This window comes from Hemitrygon akajei, chromosome 20 (genome assembly GCF_048418815.1).
Source record: "Hemitrygon akajei chromosome 20, sHemAka1.3, whole genome shotgun sequence".
NCBI lineage: Eukaryota > Metazoa > Chordata > Chondrichthyes > Myliobatiformes > Dasyatidae > Hemitrygon > Hemitrygon akajei.
Window position 1 is genome coordinate 4,826,882 of NC_133143.1, and position 25,549 is coordinate 4,852,430.

General features: G+C 43.1%; 1 protein-coding gene and 1 long non-coding RNA gene across 8 annotated transcripts in view; one reads left to right on the forward strand and one right to left on the reverse strand.

Annotated features, from left to right (window-relative positions):
* The window catches only part of LOC140742197 (uncharacterized), a 366,178-nt gene that overhangs the window by 163,828 nt on the left and 176,801 nt on the right, over window positions 1-25,549 (reverse strand). The window lies entirely within an intron of this gene.
* fbxl7 (F-box and leucine-rich repeat protein 7) overlaps window positions 1-25,549 on the forward strand; it is a 206,529-nt gene that overhangs the window by 141,113 nt on the left and 39,867 nt on the right. For all 7 annotated transcript variants that reach the window (XM_073072995.1, XM_073072990.1, XM_073072991.1 and 4 more), the window contains one exon: window positions 22,089-22,700. In XM_073072995.1, the coding sequence (XP_072929096.1) occupies window positions 22,089-22,700 (612 nt within the window). The remainder of the gene's footprint in view (window positions 1-22,088; window positions 22,701-25,549) is intronic.

Here is a 25,549-nt window from a genome sequence, read left to right on the forward strand (position 1 = left end):
TTGTGCATGTAAGAGTGAAAGCCAAGTACAGAGAACTTTGGTTGTCGAGGAATATCGAGGATTGGATGAAGAAAAAAAAAGGAAACATATTGAAAGTACAGACAACTAAAGACATGGGAGCCCATCAATGGAATAGAAATGTAGAGGCCCTTGAAAAGTTATCACCCAAAGGGATTTTGGAATGTGGAGCCTAAGGAATGGTGGAAACAGAAGATGATCAAATATGATCAGATACACCCTGATATTTGAAGAAGAGAAGCAAAAGTCAGATGTATCAGTGTTACAGTGGAGTAAAGGGAAATAAAGAGGCATGAGGGAGGAGTTGGCCTGACTCTATTGGAAAAGAACACTTGCAGGGATGATGATAGAGTAGCAATGGCTGGAATTTCTGGAAGCAATTTGGAAGGCACGGGATATAGTATATGCATCCCAATGAGGAAGAAGTATTCTAAAGGAAAGTTGACACAACCATGGCTAAGAGATGTCAAAGCCAACATAAAAGCTAAAGAGAGGGCAATTGGTAGCACAAAAATTATTGAGAAGTTAGAGGATTGGGAAGCTTTTAAAAACAAAGAAAACAACCAAAAAGTCATTAGGAAGGTAAAGATTGAATACAAAAGTAAGATAGCAAATAATATTAAAGAAGATACCAAAAGTTTCTTCGGATACATCAAGTGTTAAGGAAAGGCGAGAATGGGTATTGAATAGCTGGAAAACAATGCTGGACAGATAATAATTGGGAAGAACAAAATGGCGGATGAACTTAAAAACTATTTTGCATCAGTCTTCACTGTGGAAGACAGTAGCAGTGTGGTGGAAGTTCCAGGTATCATGGGTCATGAAGTGTATGAAGTTACATAACAAGAGACAAGGTTCTTGGTAAACTGAAAGATCTAAAAGTAGATAAATCACCTGGACCAGCTCATGTACACCCCAGGGTTCTGAAGGAGGTGGCTGAAGAGATCGTGGAGGCATTAGGAATGATCTTTCAAGAATCACTAAATTCTGGAATGGTTCTGAAAGTCTGGAAAATTGTACTTGTCATTCCACACTTCAAGAAGGCTGACAGGGAGAAGAAAGGGAACTATCAGCCGGTTAGCCTGACCTCAGTGTTGGGAAGATGCTGGTGTTAATTATTAAGAATGAGGTCTCTTGGAGGCATATGATAAAATAGGCCATCATCAGCATGGTTTCCTCAAGGGAACATCTTGCCTGAGAAATCTGTTGGAATTCTTTGCAGAAATGACTGGATAGAAAAAGAAGAATAGGTTAATGTTGTGTACTTGGATTTTCAGCATGCCGTTGACAAGGTGCCACACATTTCTTCGGCAGTTTGAACAAGGCACGGCTGCGCAAGCACGTGAAGGTTGGCCTGTGGGACAGCGGGAGAATTTAAAAAGCGAGCAGATTAACGGAGCGGGTGTCGGAGTAGTGGGAGACAGAGTAGGAAGGCTTTGGCTTAAGAGGCTGAGAATGAGCTTGCTCCCGGTGAGGTAAAGACGGGTAAGCTCCTTTAATTAATCTAATTAGATTAGGAGTAGGTAATGGAGGCAGCAGTTAGGGCCGTTGAGTGCTCCGTTTGCAGTATGTGGGAAGTCAGGGCGAGCACAATTGTCCCTGATGACTACACCTGTAAAAGGTGCATCCGGCTGCAGCTCCTGACAAACCGTGTTAGGGAACTGGAGCTGGAGCTGGATGAACTTCAGATCGTTCGGGAGGCAGAGGCAGAAATAGAGAGGAGTTTCAGGGAGATATTCACCCCTAGGAGTCAGGAGACAGGTAGTTGGGTGACTGTCAGGGAGGGAAGGGGAATAGACAGGAAGAGCAGAGCACCCCTGTGGCCGTTCCCATCAATAATAAGTATACCGTTTTGGATACTGTTGGTGGGGACGACCTACCAGGGACAAGTTGCAGTGACACCGAGACTGGACCCTCAGCTCAGAAGGGAAGGAGGGAAAAGAGGAGAGCAGTAGTGATAGGGGGATTCGATAGTTAGGGGGACAGATAAAAGGTTCTGTGGGAGAGATCGAGAATCTCAGATGGTCTGTTGCCTCCCTGGTGCCAACAGGAACTGGAAAGGTCTAATATCCTTGCGGGAAGGTTTGCTAGTGCTGCTCCGGGGGGTTTAAACTAGATTTGCAGGGGGAGGGGATCCAGAGTGTTAGAGCAGATAGTGAGGTGGAGGAGGATGAAGGTCATGCGAGAACTGCAAGTATAGTGCATGGAGTAAAGCCAGATCTAACATATAAAGAGGCTTTGAGGAAAGAGAAACAGAATAAAGGGTGTAAAGGTAGTAAGGTAGAAGGGCTAAAGTGCGTGTACTTCAATGCAAGAAACATCAGGAACAAAGGTGATGAACTGAGAGCTTGGATACATACATGGAATTACGATGTAGTGGCCATTACAGAGACTTGGCTGGCACCAGGGCAGGAATGGTTTCTCAATATTCCTGGATTTCAGTATTTTAAAAGGGATGGGGGGGGGGGGAGGGGAGGAGGGGTGGCATTACTGGTCAGGGATACTATTACAGCTACAGAAAGGGTGGGTAATGTAGCAGGATCCTCTTTTGAGTCAGTATGGGTGGAAGTCAAGAACAGGAAGGGAGCAGTTACTCTATTGGGAGTATTCTATAGGCCCCCTGGTAGCAGCAGGGATACCCAGGAGCAGATTGGGAGGTAGATTTTGGAAAGGTGCAGAAGTAACAGGGTTGTTATCATGGGTGACTTTAACTTCCCTAATATTGATTGGCACCTGATTAGTTCCAATGGTTTAGATGGGGCAGAGTTTGCTAAATGTGTCCAAGATGGATTCTTCTTACAGTATGTTCACAGGCCGACTAGGGGGAATGCCATACTAGATCTAGTATTAGGTAACAAACCGAGTCAGGTCACAGATCTCTCAGTGGGTGAGCATCTGGGGGACAGTGATCACTGCTCCCTGGCCTTTAGTATTATCATGGAAAAGGATAGAATCAAAGAGGACAGGAAAGTTTTTAATTGGGGAAGGGCAAATTATGAGGCTATAAGGCTAGAACTTGCGAGTGTGAATTGGGATGATGTTTTTGCAGCGAAATGTACTATGGACGTGTGGTTGATGTTTAGGGATCTCTTGCAGGATGTTAGGGATAAATTTGCCCCAGTGAGGAAGATAAAGAGTGGTAGGGTTAAGGAACCATGGGTGACAAGTGAGGTGGAAAATCTAGTCAGGCGGAAGAAGGCAGCATACATGAGGTTTAGGAAGTAAGGACCAGATGGGGCTATTGAAGAATATAGGGTAGCAAGAAAGGAGCTTAAGAAGGGGCTGAGGAGAGCAAGAAGGGGGCATGAGAAGGCCTTGGCGAGTAGGGTAAAGGAAAACCCCAAGGCATTCTTCAATTATGTGAAGAATAAAAGGATGACAGGCGAGAAGGTAGATTAGAGATAAAGGTGGGAAGATGTGCCTGGAGTCTGTGGAAGTGAGCGAGATCCTCAATGAATACTTCTCTTTGGTATTCGCCAATGAGAGGGAACGATGACGATGAGGACAATATGAGTGAGATTGAGGTTCTGGAGTATGTTGATATTAAGGGAGAGGAGGTGTGGGAGTTGTTAAAATACATTAGGATGGATAAGTCCCTAGGGCCTGACGGAGTATTCCCCAGGCTGCTCCACAAGACGAGGGAAGAGATTGCTGAGCCTCTGGCTAGGATCTTTATGTCCTTGTTGTCCATGGGAATGGTACCGGAGGATTGGGGGGAGGCGAATGTTGTCCCCTTGTTCAAAAAAGGTAGTAGGGATAGTCCAGGTAATTATAGACCAGTGAGCCTTACGTCCGTGGTGGGAAAGCTGTTGGAAAAGATTCTTAGAGATAGGATCTATGGGCATTTAGAGAATCATGGTCTGATCAGGGACGGTCAGCGTGGCTGTGTGAAGGGCAGGTTGTGTCTAACAAGCCTGAGAGAATTCTTTGAGGAGCTGACTAGGTATATAGATGAGGGTAGTGCAGTGGATGTGATCTACATGGATTTTAGTAAGGTGTTTGATAAGGTTCCACACGGTAGGCTTATTCAGAAAGTCAGAAGGCATGGGATCCAGGGAAGTTTGGCCAGGTGGATTCAGAATTGGCTTGCCTGCAGAAAGCAGAGGGTCATGGTGGAGAGAGTACATTCAGATTGGAGGGTTGTGACTAGTGGTGTCCCACAAGGATCGGATCTGGGACACCTACTTTTCGTGATTTTTATTAATGACCTGGGTGTGGGGGTAGAAGGGTGGGTTGGCAAGTTTGCAGACGACACAAAGGTTGGTGGTGTTGTGGATAGTGTAGAGGATTGTCGAAGATTGCAGAGAGACATTGATAGGATGCAGAAGTGGGCTGAGAAGTGGTAGGTGGAGTTCAACCTGGAGAAGTGTGAGGTGGTACACTTTGGAAGGACAAACTCCAAGGCAGAGTACAAAATAAATGGCAGGATATTTGGTAGTGTGGTGGAGCAGAGGGATCTGGAGTAACAGGTCCACAGATCCCTGAAAGTTGCCTCACAGGTAGATAGGGTAGTTCAGAAAGCTTATGGGGTATTAGCTTTCATAAGTTGAGATATAGAGTTTAAGAGTCGCGAGGTAATGATGCAACTCTATAAAACTCTGGTTAGGCCACACTTGGAGTACTGTGTCCAGTTCCGGTCGCCTCACTATAGGAAGGATGTGGAAGCATTGAAAATGGTACAGAGGAGATTTACCAGGATGCTGCCTGGTTTAGAGAGTATGCATTATGATCAGAGATTAAGGGAGCTAAGGCTTTACTCTTTGGAGAGAAGGAGGATGAGAGGAGACATGATAGAGGTATACAAGATATTAAGAGGAATAGATAGAGTGGACAGCCAGTGCCTCTTCCCCAGGGCACCACTGCTCAATACAAGAGGACATGGCTTTAAGGTAAGGGGAGGGAAGTTCAAGGGGGATATTAGAGGAAGGTTTTTCACTCAGAGAGTGGTTGGTGCGTGGAATGCACTGCCTGAGTCAGTGGTGGAGGCAGATACACTAGTGAAATTTAAGAGTCTACTAGACAGGTATATGGAGGAATTTAAGGTGGGGAGTTATATGGGAGGCAGAGTTTAAAGATCAGCACAACATTGTACTGTGCTGTATTATTCTATGTTCTATATATGAGGCTGCTTACGAACCCATAGTATTACAGGGATGATTCTAGTATGGATAAAGTGGTGCCTGACCCACAAGAAGCAAAGAGTGGGAATAAAGGGAGCTTTTTCTGATTGGCTGCCACTGACTAGTGGTACTTCACAGGAGTCTGTGTTGGGTCAAATTCTTTTTATGTTATATGTCAGTGATTTGGATGATGGAATTGATGGTTTTGTGGCCAAGTTTGCAGATGATACGAAGAAGTTTGGATTGGCAGGAAGTTTTGAGGAAGTAGAGAGTCAAGAGAAGGGCTAGACACATTAGGAGTATTTGCAAAGAAATAGCAGGTGGAATACTGTGTCAGGAAGCGTATGCATTTTGGTCGAAGAAATGAAAGCATAGACTGTTTTCTAAATGGAGAGGAAATACAAACAATTGAGGTGCAAAGGCACTTGGGAGTCCTTGTGCAAGATTCCCAAAGGGTTAATCTGCAGGTTGAGACTGTGGTGAGGAAGGCAAGTGTAATATTAGCATTCATTTCCAGAGGATTAGAAGATAAAAGCAAGGATGTAATGTTGAGACTTTATAAAGCACTGGTGAGACCTCTCGGAGTATTGCGATCAGTTTTGGGCCCTTTATCTTAGGAAGGACATGCTGAAACTGGAATGGGTTCAAAGGAGGTTCATGAAAATGATTCCAGGATTGAATGGCTTATCATTCGAAGAGGGTTTGATGGCTGTGTGCCTGTGTATCTGTGGTTAAGAAGGCATACAGTGTATTGGCCTTCATCAATCATGGAATTGGGTTTAGGAGCCGAGAGGTAATGTTGCAGCTACATAGGACCCTGGTCAGACCCCACTTGGAGTACTGTGCTCAGTTCTGGTCGCCTCACTACAGGAAGGATGTGGAAGCCATAGAAAGGGTGCAGAGGAGATTTACAAGGATGTTGCCTGGATTGGAGAGCACGCCTTATAGGTTGAGTGAACTCGGCCTTTTCTCCTTGGAGTGACGGAGGATGAGAGGTGACCTGATAGAGGTGTATAAGATCATGAGAGGCATTGATCGTGTGGATAGTCAGAGGCTTTTTCCCAGGGCTGAAATGGTTGCCACAAGAGGACACAGGTTTAAGGTGCTGGGGAGTAGGTACAGAGGAGATGTCAGGGGTTAAGTTTTTTACTCAGAGAGTGGCAGGTGCGTGGAAAGGGCTGCCGGCAACGGTGGTGGCAGCAGATACGATAGGATCTTTTAAGAGATTTTTGGATAGGTACATGGAGCTTCGAAAAATAGAGGGCTATAGGTAAGCCTAGTAATTGCTAAGGTAGGGACATATTCAGCACAACTTTGTGGGCTGAAGGGCCTGTATAGTGTTGTAAGTTTTTATGTTTCTATGTATTCATTAGAATTCAGAAGAATGACGGATAACAACATTGAAACCTATCGAATGGTGACAGGCCTTGATAGAGCGGATGTGGAGAGGATATTTCCTATGGTGGGAGTGTCTAAGACCAGAGGACAGAGCATCAGAATAAAGGGACATCCTTTTAGCCCAGAAATGAAGAGAAAATTCTTTAGCCAGAGAATGGTAAATCTGGAATTCTTTGCCACAGGCAGCTGTAGAGGATGTCTTTATGTACAAACGTTTGTATATTTAAGGCAAAAATTGATAGGTTCTTAATGGGCAGGGCATGAAAGGATATGGGGAGAAGGTAGGATTTTGGGACTGAGAGAAATATTTGATCAGCCATGATCACATGGCAGAGCAGACTCGATAGGCGAAATAGCTTAATTCTGTTCCTATATCTTATGGTCTTATGGTTATCTAGTCTAGCACTTAAACAGGCAAGTGACGGTAAATGGGATTGGTGTTGATGTGCACTTGATTGTTAGTATGGAGTCTTATTTGTGCTGTATGACTAAGTTGCAGTCCAGGTGGCAATGATGTTTCCAGCAGTGCTGTTGGTAGTATAATGGCAGGAGGAATGATCACAAGCAGTTTATTATTTTTATTACAGTGAATAATGTACTTAGCAAAATGTCAGTCCAATTTCCTCATATTATTGGATATTGAGTAGGCCAAAGTAAAACTGAACTTTATATTTTGCTGACTGATTAGTTTGAGGAAAGTTCACGGCTTACAATTTTACTTGTTGATTATTCATCAACAGATCCAGGTTAGTTACAGTAACTCACTATGCAACCCTTAATTAAACAAAGCTTGTGATTTATTATCTCTCCACAAACAACAATGTAACTATGTTGACCCCAGGCCAACAATTTAAAACATGAATTCTACTGTTCATTCTGTACCAATACTCATCATACCACTTCTCTAATTTATAACACCAAACTAGAATCTCCTATTGGCCAGATGATTGATCCCAGCTCCTTGGCATGGGGTTCAATAGATAGTCTCCAGAGTTCTCGCTACTTTGCATTGGAAGCCCTTCATTCAGTCTTTCCTATCAGTTCAAATGTTGCACTTCAATCTCATTGGCTTGAGATCATCTGACCAGCCTATGTCAGATTCTCATTGGATGAAGTGCAGGGGCCACACAACTTAATGGCTCATTTGTTCTGTCCAACTCCGGTTCAAACCAGTCAAACCCAGTCACCCAGACACGTAGGCAGCTTTTCAAGAGCTGTTGGGAGTGGCTTAAACTAATATGGCAGGTGGATGGGAACCAGGATGATAGAGCTGAGGATGAGCCTGCAGGCTTACAAGTAGATGATGGATGTAACATGAATGTAAGGAAGGACAAGCCAATGATTGGGTACAAATGCAGACAGATCAAAGAGTTAAATTGTACCACAGAGGCAAAATTCAAAAGGACGAAGAACGCAGGACTGAATCTGCAGTATTTAAATGTGTGTAACTTGCGTAGTAAGGTAGACAAACTCATAGCACAATTAGAAATTGGTTAGTATGATGTTGTGGGCATCACTGAGTCGTGGCTGAAAGAAGGCCATAGTTGGGAGTTTAACATCAAAGGATATACTTTGTATCAAAAGAACAGGCAGGAAGGCATAGGCAGTGGTGTGGTTCTGTTGGTAAGAGATTGAATTATATTTTTAGAAAGAGGTGACATAGGGTCAGAGAATGCTGAATCTTTGTGGGTGGAGTTAAGAAACTGCAAGGGTAAAAAAAAACTATTATGGGAATCATATATAGGCCTCGCTATATATAAGGGAGCTGGAAAAGGCATTAATAAGGGTAATGACAGATGTCAAGGGTAGACTTAAAAATTCAAGGGGATTGGGAAAATCAGATCACAAGAGAGGGAATTTGTTAAATGCCTAATTTGTTAAATTTGTTAATTTTTTTTAGAGCAGCTTGTGCTTGAGCCTACTTGGGGAAAGGGTATCTTAGATTGAGTGTGGTGTAATAGCCCAAATCTTATTAGGCAGCTTAATGTAAAGGGACCCTTAGGGGGCAGTGATTATAATGCAGAGGGAAAAGCAGAAGTATCACAATGGAATAAAGGGACTTACAAAGGCATGAGAGAGGAGCTTGCCCAGGTGGATTGCTGGAGGATATTGGTGGAGATGACGGCAGAGCCAAGATGGCTGAAGTTTCTGGGAGCAGTTCACAAGGTGCAGGATAAATATGTCTCACAGAAGAAGAAGTTTTCAGATGGCAAGGGTAGGTAACTGTGGCTGACAAGGGAAGTTAAGGACTGCAGAAGCCAAGGAAAGGGCATATAAGGCAGCAAAAGTAAGTGGAAAGTTGGTTGATTGGGAAGCTTTTAAAATGCAACCAAAGGCAACTAAAATAGCTATATAAGAAGGGAAAAGATGAAATATGAGGGCAAGCTAACCAATAATATGTAGTGACATGCAAAAGTTTGGGCACCCCTGTCAAAATTTCTGTTACTGTAAATAGTTCAGTGAGTAGAAGATGAACTGATCTCCAAAAGTCATAAAGTTAAAGATCACAAGACAAAGGAGCAGAAGTAGGCCATTCGGCCCATCGAGTTTGTTCCGCCACTCCACCATGAGATAAACTGTTCTCCCATCTAGTTCTAATTTTCGGCTTTTTCCCCATATCCCTTGATATCCTGACTAATTAGATACCTATCAATCTCCTCCTTAAACACCCTCAATGATCGGGCCTCCACAGCTGTATGTGGCAACGAATTCCATAAATCCACAACCCTCTGACTAAAAAAACATTCTCCTCATCTCTGTTTTAAATGGGTACCCTCTAATTCTAAGACTGTGGCCTCTTGTCCTGGACTCACCCACCAAGGGAAACAGCCTTTCCACATCTACTCTGTCCAACCCTTTCAACATTCGAAATGTTTCTACTAAATCCCCTCTCATTCTTCTATACTCTAATGAATACAGTCCAAGAGCCGACAAATGCTCCTCATATGTTAGCCCTGCATTCCAGGAATCATCCTTGAAAATCTTCTCTGAACTGTCTCCAACATCAGTACATTCCTTCTAAGATAGGGGTCCCAAAACTGCACACAGTATTCCAAATGAGGTCTCACCAGTGCCCCATAGAGCCTCATCAACGCCTCCTTACTCTGATACACTATTCCTCTTCCTCTTGAAATGAATGCCAACATGGCATTCGCTTTCCTTCCTGCCGATCCAAACTGGTGGTTAACCTTTAGGGTATCCTGCACAAGGACCCCCAAGTCCCTTTGCACTTACGATTTTTGAATTTTCTCCCCATCTAAATAATAATCTGCCCAATTATTTCTTCTTCCAAAACGTAAAACCATATATTTCTCAACATTGTATCTCATCTGCCATTTCTTTGCCTACTCTCCTAAACTGACCAAGTCCGTTTCTTCAACACAACTGCTCCTCCATCTATCTTGGTATCATCTGCAAACTTAGCCACAAAACCATTTAATCCATAATCTAAATTATCGATATACAGTGTAAAAAGAAGCAGCCCCAACACTGACCCCTGCAGAACACCACTAGTAACCAGCAAACAACCAGAATAGGATCCCTGTTTTCCCACTCCTTGCTTTCTGCCTATCAGCCAATGCTCCACCCATTCCAATATCTTTTCTGTAATTCCATGGACTCCCATCTTATTAAGCAGCCTCTTATGCAGCACCTTATCGAAGGCCTTTTGAAAATCCAAATATACAAAATCCACAGCCTCTCCCTTGTCAATCTTATTTGAGATTACCTCAAAAAATTCCAATAGGTTGGTGAGGCAGGATATTCCCTTCATGAAACCATGCTGGCTTGGGTCTACTTGTCATAGCACCTCGCGGTATTTCATAACCTCGTCCTTGAGGATAGACTCCAATAACTTTCCAACTACCGATGTCAGACTAGTAGGTCTGTAATTTTCTTTTTGCTGCCTCCCTCCTTTCTTAAACAGCGGAACTACATTTGCGACCTTCCAGTCCTCCAGAAACATGCCAGAGTCTATTGGTTCATGGAAGATAATTTCCAATGCCTCCACAATCTCTAAAGCCACCTCCTTCAGAACCCGTGGGTGCACCTCATCTGGTCCAGGAGACTTAAATATCCTTAGTCCATTTAGCTTCCCAAGCACTTTCTCTCTAGAGTAAACATTCTTCTCAACATTGTAAGCAAGATTAGTGTATTATTTTTGTTTTATACAATTCTAGAGTGAAGAAAAAGGAAAGGAGCACCATGCAAAAGTCTGGGCACCCCAAGAGAATTGAGCTCTCAGATGACTTTTACCAAGGTCGCAGACCTTAATTAACTTGTTAGGGCTATGGCTTGTTTACAGTCGTCGTTAGAAAAAGCCAGGTGATGCAAATTTCAAATCTTTATAAATACCCTGATTCCTCAAACCTTGTCCCAACAATCAGCAGGCATGGGCTCCTCTAAGCAGCTGCCTAGAACTCTGAAAATTAAAATAAATGATGCCCACAATGGAGGAGAAGGCTATAAGAAGATAGCAAAATGTTTTCATGTAGCTGTTTCCTCAGTTCATAATGTAATTAAGAAATGGCAGTTAACAGGAACGATGGAGGTCAAGTTGAGGCCTGGAAGACCATGAAATCTTTCCAAGAGAACTGCTCGTAGGATTGATAGAAAGGCAAATCAAAACCCCTGTTTGACTACAAAAGACCTTCAGGAAGATTTAGCAGACTCTGGAGTGGTGTACACTGTTCTACTGTGCAGCGACACCTGCACAAATATGACCTTCATGGAAGAGTCATCAGAAGAAAACCTTTTCTGTGACCTCACCACAAAATTCAGCATCAGAAGTTTGCAAAGGAACATCTAAACAAGCCTGATCCATTTTGGAAACAAGTCCTGTGGACTGATAAAGTTAAAATAGAACGTTTTGGCCACAATGAGCAAAGGTATGTTTGGAGAAAAAACGGTGCAGAATTTCATAAAAAGAACACCTCTCCAACTGTTAAGCATGGGGGTGGATCGATCATGCTTTGGGCTTGTGTTGCAGCCAGTGGCACGGGGAACATTTCACTGGTAGAGGGAAGAAGGAATTCAATTAAATACTAGCAAATTCTGGAAGCAAACCTCACACCGTCTGTAAAAAAGCTGAAGATGAAAAGAGGATGGCTTCTACAACAGGATAATGATCCTAAATCCACAATGGACTACCTCAAGAGGCGCAAGCTCAAGGTTTTGCCATGGTCCTCACAGTCCCCCGACCTAAACATCATCGAAAATCTGTGGATAGACTTCAAAAGAGAAGTACATGCAAGACGGCCCAAGAACCTCACAGAACTAGAAGCCTTTTGCAAGGAAGAATGGGTGAAAATCCCCCAAACAAGAATTGAAAGACTCTTAGCTGGCTACAGTGTTACATACCCCGTAACTGGGTTTACAGACCAGCAGAAATAGAAGAATCCGTTGGAGTCTGGTGGTACTGTAACTGAAGGTGTTTATTAGTAAAATAAGCAAAACAATACCAATAATACAAATATACAGATAAAACAGGTTAGCAATAATAAACCTAGAAGTGTAGGAATAGTAATCAACAATAATAAACAAGCTCTATCAATGTCTAGGGGTAAATGAATTGTCATAAGAGAATATAGAGTTCAGTTCAGTTCATGTGTGCTGAGGTAGTTGTGGTTGTTGTATTGTAATTTGTTGGAGAGAGAGAGAGAGAGCAAGAGATTGAGCAGCTGCAGCCAGCAAACCTTCTGTTGTATTCTGATTCCGTCGTACCGTTGTCATTCGGTTATGACCCCTCCGTCCTCGGCTAGACCGTTCTTCTGTGGTGGACTCGTCACTCTGGCATGAGTGGACACACACACAAGTCCCCACCGGCCCTGCTGTAACACTGTGAGCTTTATTGACCGATCTCCTATTCGGTCCTCGAAGCCCCCACCTTTCTGTGGGTTCCCAACACTCAGTCAGTGTCCACTGGTGTGTCTGAAGGGTGTCTCTCCAGACCTGTCTTTTATCCCCATTGACGGGGTATCAGCCATCCATCAACTCAAAATGACCATGTCCATCAAATCAGGCCACTCCTGCTGTCTCCTTAGGAATGTTAACAAGCAAAGTAATGTCCTTGCAGCGAAAGGTAAACAATCCAGGAAGAAGCCATAATACATAAATCAACTGTGTGTGTCTCTCTCTCTTATCTGTAGCAGATGCTTTTACCTCTGTTCAGCATCTCTCTCTCTCTCTCATTAGCAGCATAGTTCCTGGGGAGGGGGGCGGGAAGGGTAGCTCTGGACCCCATTTCCATCAGGTCTGTTCAGCACTCATAACAACAGAAAGTGTTTACAAGCTGTGATGCTTGCCAAAGGAGGTGTTATAAGTACTGACCATGCTGGGTGCCCAAGCTTTTGCTTCAGGCCCTTTTCCCTTTTTGTTATTTTGAAACTGTAAAAGATGGAAATAAAAAAGTTATCTTGCTTAAAATATTAAAGAAATGTGTCATCTTTAATTTTATGCCTTTTGGAAATCAGGTCATCTTTTACTCGCTTAGCTATTCACAGTAACAGAAATTTTGACCAGGGGTGCCCAAACTTTTGCATGCCACTGTAAAGCAGGATACCAAAAGTTTCTTCAGTTATATAAAGAGTAAAAGTGAGATGAGAGTTGATATTGGACCACTGGAAAATGATACTGGTGTCTTCACTGTGGAAGACACTAGCAGTGTTCCAGAGGTCCACAAGTGTCAGGGAGCAGGAGTGAGAGCCATTGCTATTACAAAGAAAAAAGTGCTAGGCTGACTCAAAGGTCTTATAGTGGATAAGTCAACTGGACCAGATGGACTACATCCCAGAGTCCTGAAAGAGATTGTTCATGAGATAATGGATGCATTGGTCATTATCTTCAAGAATCACATGATTCAGGCATGATCCCAGAGGACTGAAGATTACAAATCTCAGTCCTCTCTTTAAGAAGGGAGGAAGGCAAAAGATAGGAAATTATAGGCCAGTTAGCCTAACCTTAGTGGTTAGGAAAGCATTGGAGTTTTTTCAGGATGAGGTTTCGAGTTACTTTGGAGACTAATGATAAAATAAGTCAAAGTCAGCATGATTTCTTTAAAAGGAAGTCTTGCCTGACAAATCTGTTAGAGTTCTTTGAGAGAGTAATCAGCAGGTTGGATGAAGAGGAGGCAGTGGATCTCATTTATTTCGATTTTTAGAAGGCATTTTAAAAGGTACTACACATGAGGCTGCTTAACAAGAAAAAACCCTATGGCATTACAGGAAAGATTCTGGCATGGATAGTGGAATGGCTAACAGGCAGGAGGAAAGGAGTGGGAATAAAGGGGCCATTTCTAGTGGGCTGCTAGTGACTAGTGGTGTTCCTGAAGGGTCAGCATTAGGACCATTACTTTTCACATTGTTTGTCATTTATTTGGATAATGGAATTGATGGCTTTGTGGCAAAGTTTGAAGATTATACAAATATAGGTGGAGGGGTAGGTAGTGATGAGGAAGTAATGCAATTGCAGCAGGACTTAGAAAAATTGGAAGAATGGGCAAAAAAGGGGTAGATGGAATACAGTGTTGAGAAATGTATGATATTGCATTTTGGTGTGGATTATTATCTAAATGCAGAGAAGGTTCAAACATCAGAGGTGCAGAGGGACTTACGTGTCCTCATGCGAGACTCCAGAATGTTGATGTACAGGTTGAGTCTGTGCTAAAGAAGGCAAATGAAATGTTGACATTTATTTCAAAAGGAAAAGAATATTAAAGCAAGGAGATACTGCTGAGGCTTTATAAGACACTAGTCAGGCTGCAGTTGGAGTATTGTCAACAGTTTTTGGCCCCACATCTCAGAAAAGATTTGTTATCATTGGAGAGACTCCAGAGGAGGTTCACAAGGATGATTCTGGAAATGAACGGGTTGACATATGAAGAACATTTGGCAGCTTTAGACCTGTACTCACTGGAATTTAGAAGAATGTGGGGGGGGGGGGATCTCATTGAAACCTACCAAATGTTAAAAGGGCTAGGTAGGGTGGATGCAGAGAAGATGTTTCCTGTGGTGGGGTATCCAGAACTAGAGGGCACAGCCTCAAAACCAAGGGGCGACCTTTAGAACGCAAGTAAAGAGGAATCTTTTTTCACCAGAGGGTTGTGAATCTGTGGAATGCTCTGCTACAGACTGCGGTGGAGGCTGAGTCCGTAGATCTATTTAAGGGGGAAGTTAACTGATCAGTGCATCAAAGGATATGGTGAGGTGGCAGGTGTATGGGGTTGAGCGGAATCCAGGATCAGCCATGATGAAATGGTGGAGCAGACTCAATGGATTGAATGTCCTCATTCTGCTCCTATGTCTTATGGTCTTATAATGAAATTTCTTCTGCAAACCTGTCATTGTACATGGCAATAACAAAGACACCTGTGTTGTCTACTTCTACTGTCCTTGACTCATTCGAGTTTGATGTTTTCTTCCATAATTTAATTCCTTTATAGACAACTTCTCTCCTCACCCCTTGAGCCACAGATAACTCTGGGGATTTCATTACAATTCCTAACAGATGCTTTTTCCAAACTTACAAGCTTTTCAATACAAAACATTGTTGTAGGTGGGGATTTTAATTGTCTCAAGGGCCCATTGATAGACAGAGTGCCTATTGGTCCCCCATTGCTCTCCACACAGTCCAAACAAATCATAGGCTTATGTGGAGAACTAGGACTTGTGGATGTCTGGAGGTTGTTACATCCCTCAGACAAAGACTTCACATTTTTTACTAATCCACACAAGTGTTACACCAGAATAGACTTTTTTCTAACCCCCAAAACGCTCCTAGATTTAATTGTATCCTGCACAATTGGAAATATTGCTATTTCTGACCATGCAGCAGTATATTTAAATATTAAGCCCAAAGATAATTCAGCATGATCTAGACTTTGAAGGCTGAATCCTTTTATTCTAAAATATAATAAATTTATAGACTACTTCTGAATTCAAAACTTCCCTATCTATTAATTCCAAATCAGCTAGTAGTCCATCGATGCTCAGGGAAACCGCTAAGGCCTATGCAAGGGGATTAATTATCTCCTACTCTGCTAGTAAGAAGCGACTAGCTGCGGAACAGCAGCGCCTAGTGGAAGCGAGGAGGAGGAAGTGTTAGGCCTCCTAAGGTATTTGTCTCCTGGGCCTGATGGGATTTACTCCAAGTTATTGAAGGAAGCAAGAGTCAAGATTGCTGGGACCTTGACCACTATTGTTGAGTCCTCCATAGCCACAGGTGAGGTCCTAAGGTGAATGGCTAATATTGTACTTGTATTTAAGAAGGGAACAAAGGAAAATCCTGGGAACTATAGACCAGTGAGTCTCACGTCAGTTGTAGGGAAATTGCTGGAGAAAATTCTCAGGGATAGGATATAGAGCATTTAGAAACCCATGGCCTAATTAGGGTGAGCTGACATGGCTTTGTGCGGAGCAGGTCGTATCTTACCAACTTGATCGAGTTTGTTGACAAGGTGATGAGAGATTGATGAGGGTGGGGCAGTGGATGTTGTCTACATGCATTTTAGTAAGGTTAATCCAGAAGATCAAGATGCATGGGGTCTGTGGCAAATTGGCTGTTTGGATTCAGAACTGGCTTGCACAGAGAAGACAGAGGGTAGTGATTAAAGGGACTGATTTGAGCTGGAGGTCTGTAATTAGTGGAGTTCCACAGGGATCTGTGTGGAGCCTCTGCTGTTTATAATGTACACCCTATCTTCATTATATGCGGGGGATACGTTCCTCGCAGTCGGCGCATAATGTGAATAATTATTTAAATGGAGAAAATAGGGATGTATTCCAGAGGGCTTCCTAAATATGTTCTATCTGTAATTTATTCACATTTTCATACCAATACGACACAAAAGCAGTACCACAAGGCACATTCGTATTATATTTCATCAATTTAAGGTAATATTCAATGTAATAGATCATAACAAGTTAACATTCTAGGGTGTACAGTACTCACCAACAGTGGCAGGTGTGTTCACTCCGGGAGATGAGTGGTTGTTGTGGTGTCGGGCAGCTTTACATGGATAAGGTGCATGGACGGTTGTGGTCATCAGGATCATATCGAGCACAGCAAGGGGTGAAGGAAGACTCACAGAACTCTTAGAGCTGCCGGCACCGGTTTGAAGAAAGTGGTGAGGGTTGTTCGCTTGGCAGCATTTTGTTTTTCAGCATAAGTTTGCTTGTAAGGAAGAAGGGTTGATGGCAGAGAATGACTGAAATGCTGACTCCGTTCTAAACTTGGGTCCATGTCCATCGCCATTTGTGCCAAGTGTTTCGACTTCCACCATTCCCTCACCGTTGGTAACCTCCCGGGATTTTCAAAATCGTCTGTTGCTTGCAGCATCTGAGAGATAGTTTGCCGTAAAAAAAATGCCTTGAATGTGGATCACGCCTTGGGCGAGTGGTTGAATCAGCGATGTTGTGTTAGGTGGCAGGAAACGCACTGTTATATTACGATGAATGCTGTCCAAATGTTTAGGATGGGCTGGCGCATTGTCAAGCAACAAAAGAACTTTGAAGGCAAGATTCTGTTCCCGGCAGTAGAGTCCCAGAGCTGTGTTACCTTCACCTGATGCTGCACTGTTTATAATTTTCAACTTTTTTTCAAGTGTTAAAGCAGTTCCCTGACACTCGGCTGATGGCCCAGGACATGACATCGGACGCTTATGAGGCATAGTTAAATATTTCAAGCACAAAATCACTGCACAGTAGGTAAAACTAACAAAAGTTTTAGAGCGCAAGATCGCACATCCACAGCTTGCCAAAACCAATGCAAGACCGGCAGGAGTGAGATTGTGAGGCGCACACACCTGACTTGTACTGGCGGGAAAGTGGTGCTTCTCATCCCAGCAGTGAGACTGTGAGGCGTGCGCAATTGACTTGTACTGGCAGGAAAGCAGTGCTCCTCACATAACTGTAAGTTTTGGACGCATATAAGGAGAAGTTGGTAGAAATAGGTTCCTCATATAACTGTGAATCCGCACTGTCAGAAGACGCATATAACGAGGATAGGGTGTATATAAATAACATGGATGAAAATGTAGATGGGTGGGTTGATAAATTTACAGATGATATCAAGATTAGTGGAGTTGTGGAGAGTGTAGAAGACTAGCAAAGAATATAGCATGATATAGACCCATTGCAGTTAAGGGCTGGGAAATGGCAGATTGTGTTTAACTCAGATAAATGAGAGGTGTTGCACAAATTAGGGTTAGGGCAAACGCAAGGAGACAGTACATTGTAAAGAACAGGATCCTTAATAGTGTTACTAAGCACGGAGATCTTGGGATCTAAGTTGATAGTTCTTTACAAGTGGTCAATAAGGTGCTTACAAAGGCTTTGCTTTCATTAGCCAATGCATTGAGTTCTGAAGTCAGGGGCTTTATTTGTTGGAATTTATAAACTCTGATTAGGCCACATCTGGAGTATTGCACACAGTTCTGGCCAACCCCTATAGGAAGCATGTTGAGGTGTTGGAGAGGGTGCAGAAGAGGATCGCCAGGATGCTGCCTCGTTTAGAGGGCTTGTGTTATCATGCGAGGGTAAATAAACTTGGATTGTTTTTTCTGGAGTTTAGGAGGATGTCGGGAGATCTGATAGAGGTTTATAAGATTATGAGAGACATAGCTAGAGTGGACAGAAAGTATCTGTTTCCCAGATTTGAAATGTCTTAATACCAGAGGTCGTTATTGAAGGTGAGAGTGGGTAGGTTCAAGGAGGATGTGAGGGATAACTTTTTTACTCAGAGAGTCTTGGATGCCTGGAATGTGCTGCCTGGCATGGTGGTAGAAGCAAATACATTAGAGGCTTTTAAGAGATATTTGAATAGACACATGGATGTAAAACGACGGAGGGATATGAACGTGGTGTAGGCAGTAGGGATGAGTGTTTGGGTGTTTCTGATTTGCTTTTTAGCTGGTTTGGCGCAACATTGTGGGCTGAATGACCTGTTCCTGTGCTGTACTCTTCTATGTTCTATATATTCTTGAACAACTGGCAAGTTGATAAATGAGTTGGCCAAGAGGAGCACACTAGGTTGTCCCAACTGTATGTACAGTGGTGTGGTCAGCTCCTCTACTTGCGAGTGTCCACTAAATTCAGTTAAAATAACAGTATCTTCAATTTCCCAACTTAGTGCATTGAATATGGAAGTATTTAAGATGGTTCAAGAGCCTCCTGTATCCCAGAGAGATTTTTTTGGGTGGCCTCTTACCCTAGCTTCTGCAAAGGTTCTACCCTCACCAATTCCACTCTGTGGTGCACACCCACGTAACTGAGGCCTGACACAGTCATTTTGCACTTGGAGTCCCTGTAGGTAAGTCCGGGTACAGTTGTGGGTTTCATCGGCACCCTGGACATTACATTGTGGGTAACGTGTCTGGGCTTCCAGGAGAATGGAGCCTTTGTTACATCCTGACCATTCTCAACCCATCTGTGTTGTAGGCAAGCCCTGGTAAGTCCTTTTGTGTTTGCAATTGAAATATTTTCATGGTATCCAGTATTCATAATATGGGGAATGTCAGTATCCCAACCATGTCCTCAATCACCTCCTCTAATAGGTGCCGCTGTCGAGCACAATGGTAACATACCCTACCTATCGCATCGCATCCCCCTTCATTCTGCCACTGCACACCTTGTTCTCTTATAGAGACCTTTTTAGAACCTTATTCTCAGTATATTTCTCCTTTATTTCCTTTCTCCATACTCATGTCATCCTTCTAAGAAGCCATGTTTCAGTACGTGTGGGATATGTTGAATCAAGCATTTCACACACTGTTCTGCTCTCCTCAGTATGTGCAATACCTAGGTCCTCACCTAGTTACGATTCTGCCATGAAGCAAAGTCCTCCTATCCAAAGTAGGACCATAAGCACTCAAGAAAACTGGCCACTGCCTACTCACAAATGCAGAGGGGTACATCCCTTTCCACTATCTGCTCTTGTGCAAAGCCCCCAGCGGGTCACCTCCATTAGTCCTTGAAGCTTCTAGTAAAGCCTCCTGTAAGTGTCCCCTGGCCTTGTGCCTGTTGCTCTGGTGGGTCAGAGTGTAATACTGAAGTTAGATGCAGCAGGGTTAACTTCTGTTCCTCTGCTTCATCTAAACCCTGAATTATCCTGTGCTACTGAATGTTCTGGAAAAGTTCACGAGAATTGTCTCCCAGCCTAGCAGAGGGAACTCATGATTTATTTCTCCAATTGAAGACCTGCAACCGAAATTCAAAGTTCAAAGTACCGTACATTTATTATCAAAGTATGTACGTATACATTATGCAACCTTGAGATTTGTCTCCTAGCAGCCTGAAACAAAGAAACCCAATAGAACCGATAAGAAATTAAGAGTGTCGAACACCCAATATGCACAGAGAGAAAAAAGAATAAATCATGAAACAAGAATATCAAACAAATAGCATTCTGAACTGAAGACCCATAGTTCAATGCAGAGCAGAGTAAATGTTGCAGGGCACTGAGTTGAACTGGCCTGTCCCTGCCTCGGTCCCCAACACCCTAACCTTTTCAAGCTGGCCCAGTGCCTAATTCGACATCCCAAGAATCAGGTTCTGTTGCCTCAATGCGCTCTGTGGCTGGGCTCGGCTGCCTCGATTCAGCCTGTACCTGACCTCAGCACGGTGTATAAATCGATCGAATCTCAGGTCTTCCTTGCCATTGGCAATGGGCCCACGGTCTCACCTCGCCACGGTTGTGCCACATCTAATTGCTTCCAAGTCCAAAGGGAAGCTACAGACTGTTCTTTGCGATGATCATTTACCAGGAAAATGTGGTTGGCGAAGTATTTAGCTGTTATATTTGTTTCGTAACCCACTAGCCAGAAGTCACTGAGATTCGCCAGTGACATCTTAAACCAGATATGGTGACCAGTGTTGTGCCTCAGGGATCTGTATTGGATTCCCTGTAATTAGTGTAAATTTGCAGATGACACTGAAATTCACGATGTAGTGGACAGTGAAGAAGGTTATCTAAAGTTTACAACAGGATCTAGATCCCCAGGGAAAGTGGGCAGACGAATGACTAATAGAATTTAATTTAGAAAAGTGCAAAGTGATTCAATTTCAGAAGTTAAACCAGGCAGGGCTTACACAGTGAATGGTAGGGCCTGGGGGAGTGTTGTGGGACAGACAGACCTGGAGGTAGAGGTACATAGTTCAATGCAATTGATGGCACAGGTAGGCAGAGAAGTAAAGAAAGTGTACGGTATGACTGTTTCCAACACACTGAGCATATGTCAAGCCATTCAGTACAAAAGTTGAGATGTGATATCACAGCTGTACAAATGTTGGTGAGTCTACACGTGGAGTATTGTGGAATTCTGATCATTGCACTGCAAGAAAGATGTGATTAAGCCAGAGAGGGTTCAGAATGATTAATCAGGATATTACTGGGTACAGAGGGCTTGAGTTATGAGGATAGACTGGTTGAGTTGGGAGTGGTTTCCTTAGAACTTAGGAGGATAAGAGGTGAGCTTAGAAAGTTTTCTTATATTGTCAGGGGCATGGATAAGGTCATTGAGTCAGAGAGCACTATAGCACAGGAACAGGTCTGTTGGCCTATTGCATGCCAAACTCTGCCTAGTCCCATTGACAGATATCTGGAACATAACTCTCCACACCCCTCCCATCCCTGCACTTACTCAAGCTGCTCTTGTTGCAATGTTGCAAAGGAACCCACATCCACCACTTCTGTGGACAGCCCACTCCACATTCACATCGCCCTCTGAGTGATGATACCACATTTGCACCTCCCTCTGAGGTCACAGTGTACTTTTCCAAGGCAAAGGAGTTAAAACTTGAGGGCATACATTATATCTAAGGTAAGGAGAGAAAGATTTGAAAGGAGACCCTGCCAGATGAAGTGGTAAAGGTGGTTACATTTACAATTTTTTATGAATATTTAGTCAGATACATGGATAGAAAATTTTAAAGGGTTGAAATGTGTAATACTAGAAGGTATGCAATTAAGGTGAGAGGGAGTAATTTCAAAGGACATGCAGGCTTTTTATATAGAGAAAGGTGGATGCTTGGAATGAACTGCCTGGCGTGGTGCTAGAGGCAGATGCATTAGGGTCTTTTAAAAGATGTTTAGATAGGTGGATAAATGTGAGGAAAATGAAAGGTTATGGTCATTGTGTAGACATAAGGGATTAGTTTGACCATTTGATTACTGATTTATTTGGTTCTGTTCCTGTGCAGTACTGTTCTATGTTCAATGCCTTTTTGCCTTTAATAAACTGCCAGTGAACAAAATGGTCAGCATGGATGTGTTGGGCTAAGGGACTGTTTCAGTGTTGTGTGGCTTTATCACTTCTTGAAAATATATTGGTATTCTGTGTATGTTTTCAAATGAATATGCATTGTAAAGGGGAAGGTAAACAATATAGGAGGGATAAATAACACAATATCACAAAAGTTGTTTAATGTAGAATTGCTTGGATACTTTCTGCAGCATAAATGTTGGCCTGAACCTGGTACTAACTGGCTTCTTTATGTACTATTCGTTTTAATGATTTCCAAGTTACTCTTGTCTAATGTAAGTTTTCTGTGTGTATTTCAGATTCAGATTTGAGTATGCGGACACTGAGTACACCCAGTCCTGCATTGATATGCCCTCCGAACACACAGTCTATTCAAAATGGCCAAGAGTCCTCCACCTCATCTTCTTCTGTCACAGGGGAGACCACTGCTATGATCCATTCCCAGTCTGTGTTGCTCATCCCTCAGGGTGTCATCAGGCCAGCATCAAGGCAACAGAAAGAACAGTCTCCCATTGACAACCTTCCCGATCAAACCCTGATTGAAATGTTTTCACACCTTCCTACCAACCAGCTATGCCGTTGCACAAGGGTCTGCCGTCGTTGGTACAATCTCTGCTGGGACCCACGTCTGTGGAGGACTATTCGTCTCACAGAAGAAACAGTGAATGTGGACAGAGCTTTGCGTGTGCTCACCCGAAGGTTGTGTCAGGACACACCTAATGTCTGTCTTACATTGGAAAAAGTCATCCTTCAAAGCTGCAGGCGGCTGAGTGACAGGGGTCTCTACACCATTGCTCAGTGTTGTCCAGAACTACGGCAATTGGAAGTTCCTGGCTGTTACAACATCTCCAATGAAGCACTCTATGATGTTGTCTCCCGGTGTCCCAACTTGGAGTATCTGGATGTTTCAGGTAACTGCAGTAAATGCATGAAAATCTGGCAACTGTTAACTATTCAGATACAAGTTCAAATTCAGTCAAATTCCGTGCATCCATCAGGTTGATATTGATGTGGCATTAGGGTTAGGGCAACACACACAAAATGCTGCATCTATGGAAAAGAATACAGTCGACGCTTTGGGCTGAGACCCTTCACCAGGACTCCAGCACTCTGTGTATGTGGCTTGGATTTCCAGCATCTGCAGATTTACTCTCGTATGTCATTGATAAGGCATTTCTTTTTTTTTGAGAATGGGGGCAAGGCGGGTAACAACTGGCTGGAAATATTAGTAACTAAATTCTGGACATTGTTTCTCCTCAAGCAGTGGTCAATCATAGCTTGCCATTGCTAAATCCAAGCATTATCACAGTCTCCTAGGGTTTACAAAAACATTTTCCTGAGATGATGTGAGGAAATACTCATTCCCCAAAATCAAAGAGCCTTCTGCAATTCCTAGAGATTTTGTACTTAAGGAGGGTCTAGGGAAGAGAGGATTGGGGTGGGTAGTGCATTGCATGTTATTTAGCCCATCAAGTTTCACCCAAGCATCAATCACTCATTTTACACTGATCTTCCATTAATCCTATCTTTTTTCTTCTCAATTTCTTGTCAACTGCTGCCAAATTCTACCACTCACCTACAGGCTCTTCAGCCCATAATAACCATAAGACTATAAGACATAGGAACAGAAATAGGCCATTTGGCCCACCGAGTCTGCTCCACCCTTCAGTCACGGCTGATCCATTCTTCCCCTCCTCAATCCCATTCCGCAGCCTTCTCCCTGTAACCTTTGATGCCATGTCCAAACAAGAACCTATATAACTGTGCTGATGATAATTATCAAATATATCTGGCTGCATGTGATTCTTATCTGTACCATCCTTGCCTATTCACGTCTGTCTAAATGCCTCTTAAACGCCACCATTATATCTGCTTCCACCAGCCCCTCTGATAGCCTTTTCCAGACACTGACCACTCACTGAAAACATAACAGCCTTGCACATCTGCTTTAAATTTTAACCCTATCACTTCAAAACTATATTCTATAGTATTTGATATTTCTTCACATTTCTCCCCTCTCTATGCCTCTCGTAACTTTATAATCTTATATCAGGGTCTCTGCTCTGACTCTATATTTCAGAGGAAACAGTTCAAATTTACAATACAGAACAGCCAAGGAACAGGCCCTTCGGCCCATAATACTTTGCCAAACTAGTTAAACTAGTAACTAAATGCCTGATTAAACTAATCCCTTCTGCCTACACAATGCTCATATTCTTCCAGCTGCATCTGCCATCAGATTTACGAATTGTCCATGCCCCAACTGATGTCTCTCTAAGCATGAGCATTTCAAAGGCTCCAGCTATACTTTCCTCTTACAGTTGGCCTCTCAAAGTGCAACACCTTTTTACTTACATAGATTAAACTTCATTAGCCATTTGTCCAGTCATATCTCCAACTGAACTCTATCCTATTGTATCCTTGGACAACCATCTTCATTATCCACTGTTTTTTGTTGTTTGCAGACCTCTTAATCAGCCCATCTATAATTTCATACAAATCATTATATGTCACAAACAACCGAGGTTCCCAACAATGATTCCAGCAGAACACCACTGGTCTCAAACCTCTAGTCACTAGAACGTCCCTCCACCTCTACCCTCTTGTTTTCTATGGGTAAGGTAATTCTGAGTCCAAATTGTTGGAGTGGGCCAGTGTTAGAGTGTGAGGCTTCAGTAAGATAAAACTTAGGCAGGCACAGGTAGAGCTTTTAAATACATTTCTGGTAGTTTTTTTTTCTTTCTTTGTCTATTAGTAGATAGCGTATGTGCTGAGAATGGGTCCAGAGTTAGTGGTATGTTATTTGTCTGAAATAAGACCGTAAGATATAGGAGCAGAAGTAGGCCATTCAGCCCATCAAGTCTACTCCGCCATTCAATCATGGGCTGATCCAATTCTCCAGTCATCCCCACTCCCCTGTCTTCTCCCCATATTCTTTGATGACCTGGCTAATCAAGAACCTATCTATCTCTACTTTAAATGCATCTAATGACTTGGCCTCCACAGCCGCTCGTGGCAACGAATTCTTCAGATTCACCACCTTCTGACTAAAGTAATTTCTCCACATCTCAGTTCTAAATGGATGTCCTTCAACCCTGAAGTCGTGCCCTCTTGTCCTGAACTCCAGGGAACACAACCTAAGAGCTGCCAGACGTTCCTCATACGGTAACCCTTTCATTCCTGGTATCATTCTTGTCAATCTTCTCTGAACCCTCTCCAATGTCAGTATATCCTTTCTAGAATAAGGAGCCCAAAACTGCACACAATACACCATGTGTGCCTCATAGAGCCTCAACATCACATCCCTGCTCTTACATTCTATACCTCTAGAAATGAATGCCAACATTGTATTCGCCTTCTTCACAACCGACTCAACCGGGAGGTTAACCTTTAGGGCATCCTGCACAAGGACTCCCAAGTCCCTTTGCATCTCTGCATTTTGAATTCTCTCCCCATCTAAATAATGGTCTGCCCATTTATTTCTTCCACCAAAGTGTATGACCATACACTTTCCAACACTGTATTTCATTTACCACTTCTTTGTCCATTTCCCTAAACTATCCAAGTCTCTCTGCAGGCTCTGTTTCCTCAACACTACTCGTTCCTCCACCTATCTTTGTATCATTGGCAAATTTAGCCACAAATCCATTAACTCCATCGTCCAAACACAAGGAAATCTGCAGATGCTGGAAATTCAAGCAACACACACAAAATGCTGGTGGAACACAACAGGCCAGGCAGCATCAGGGTCTCCTGACGA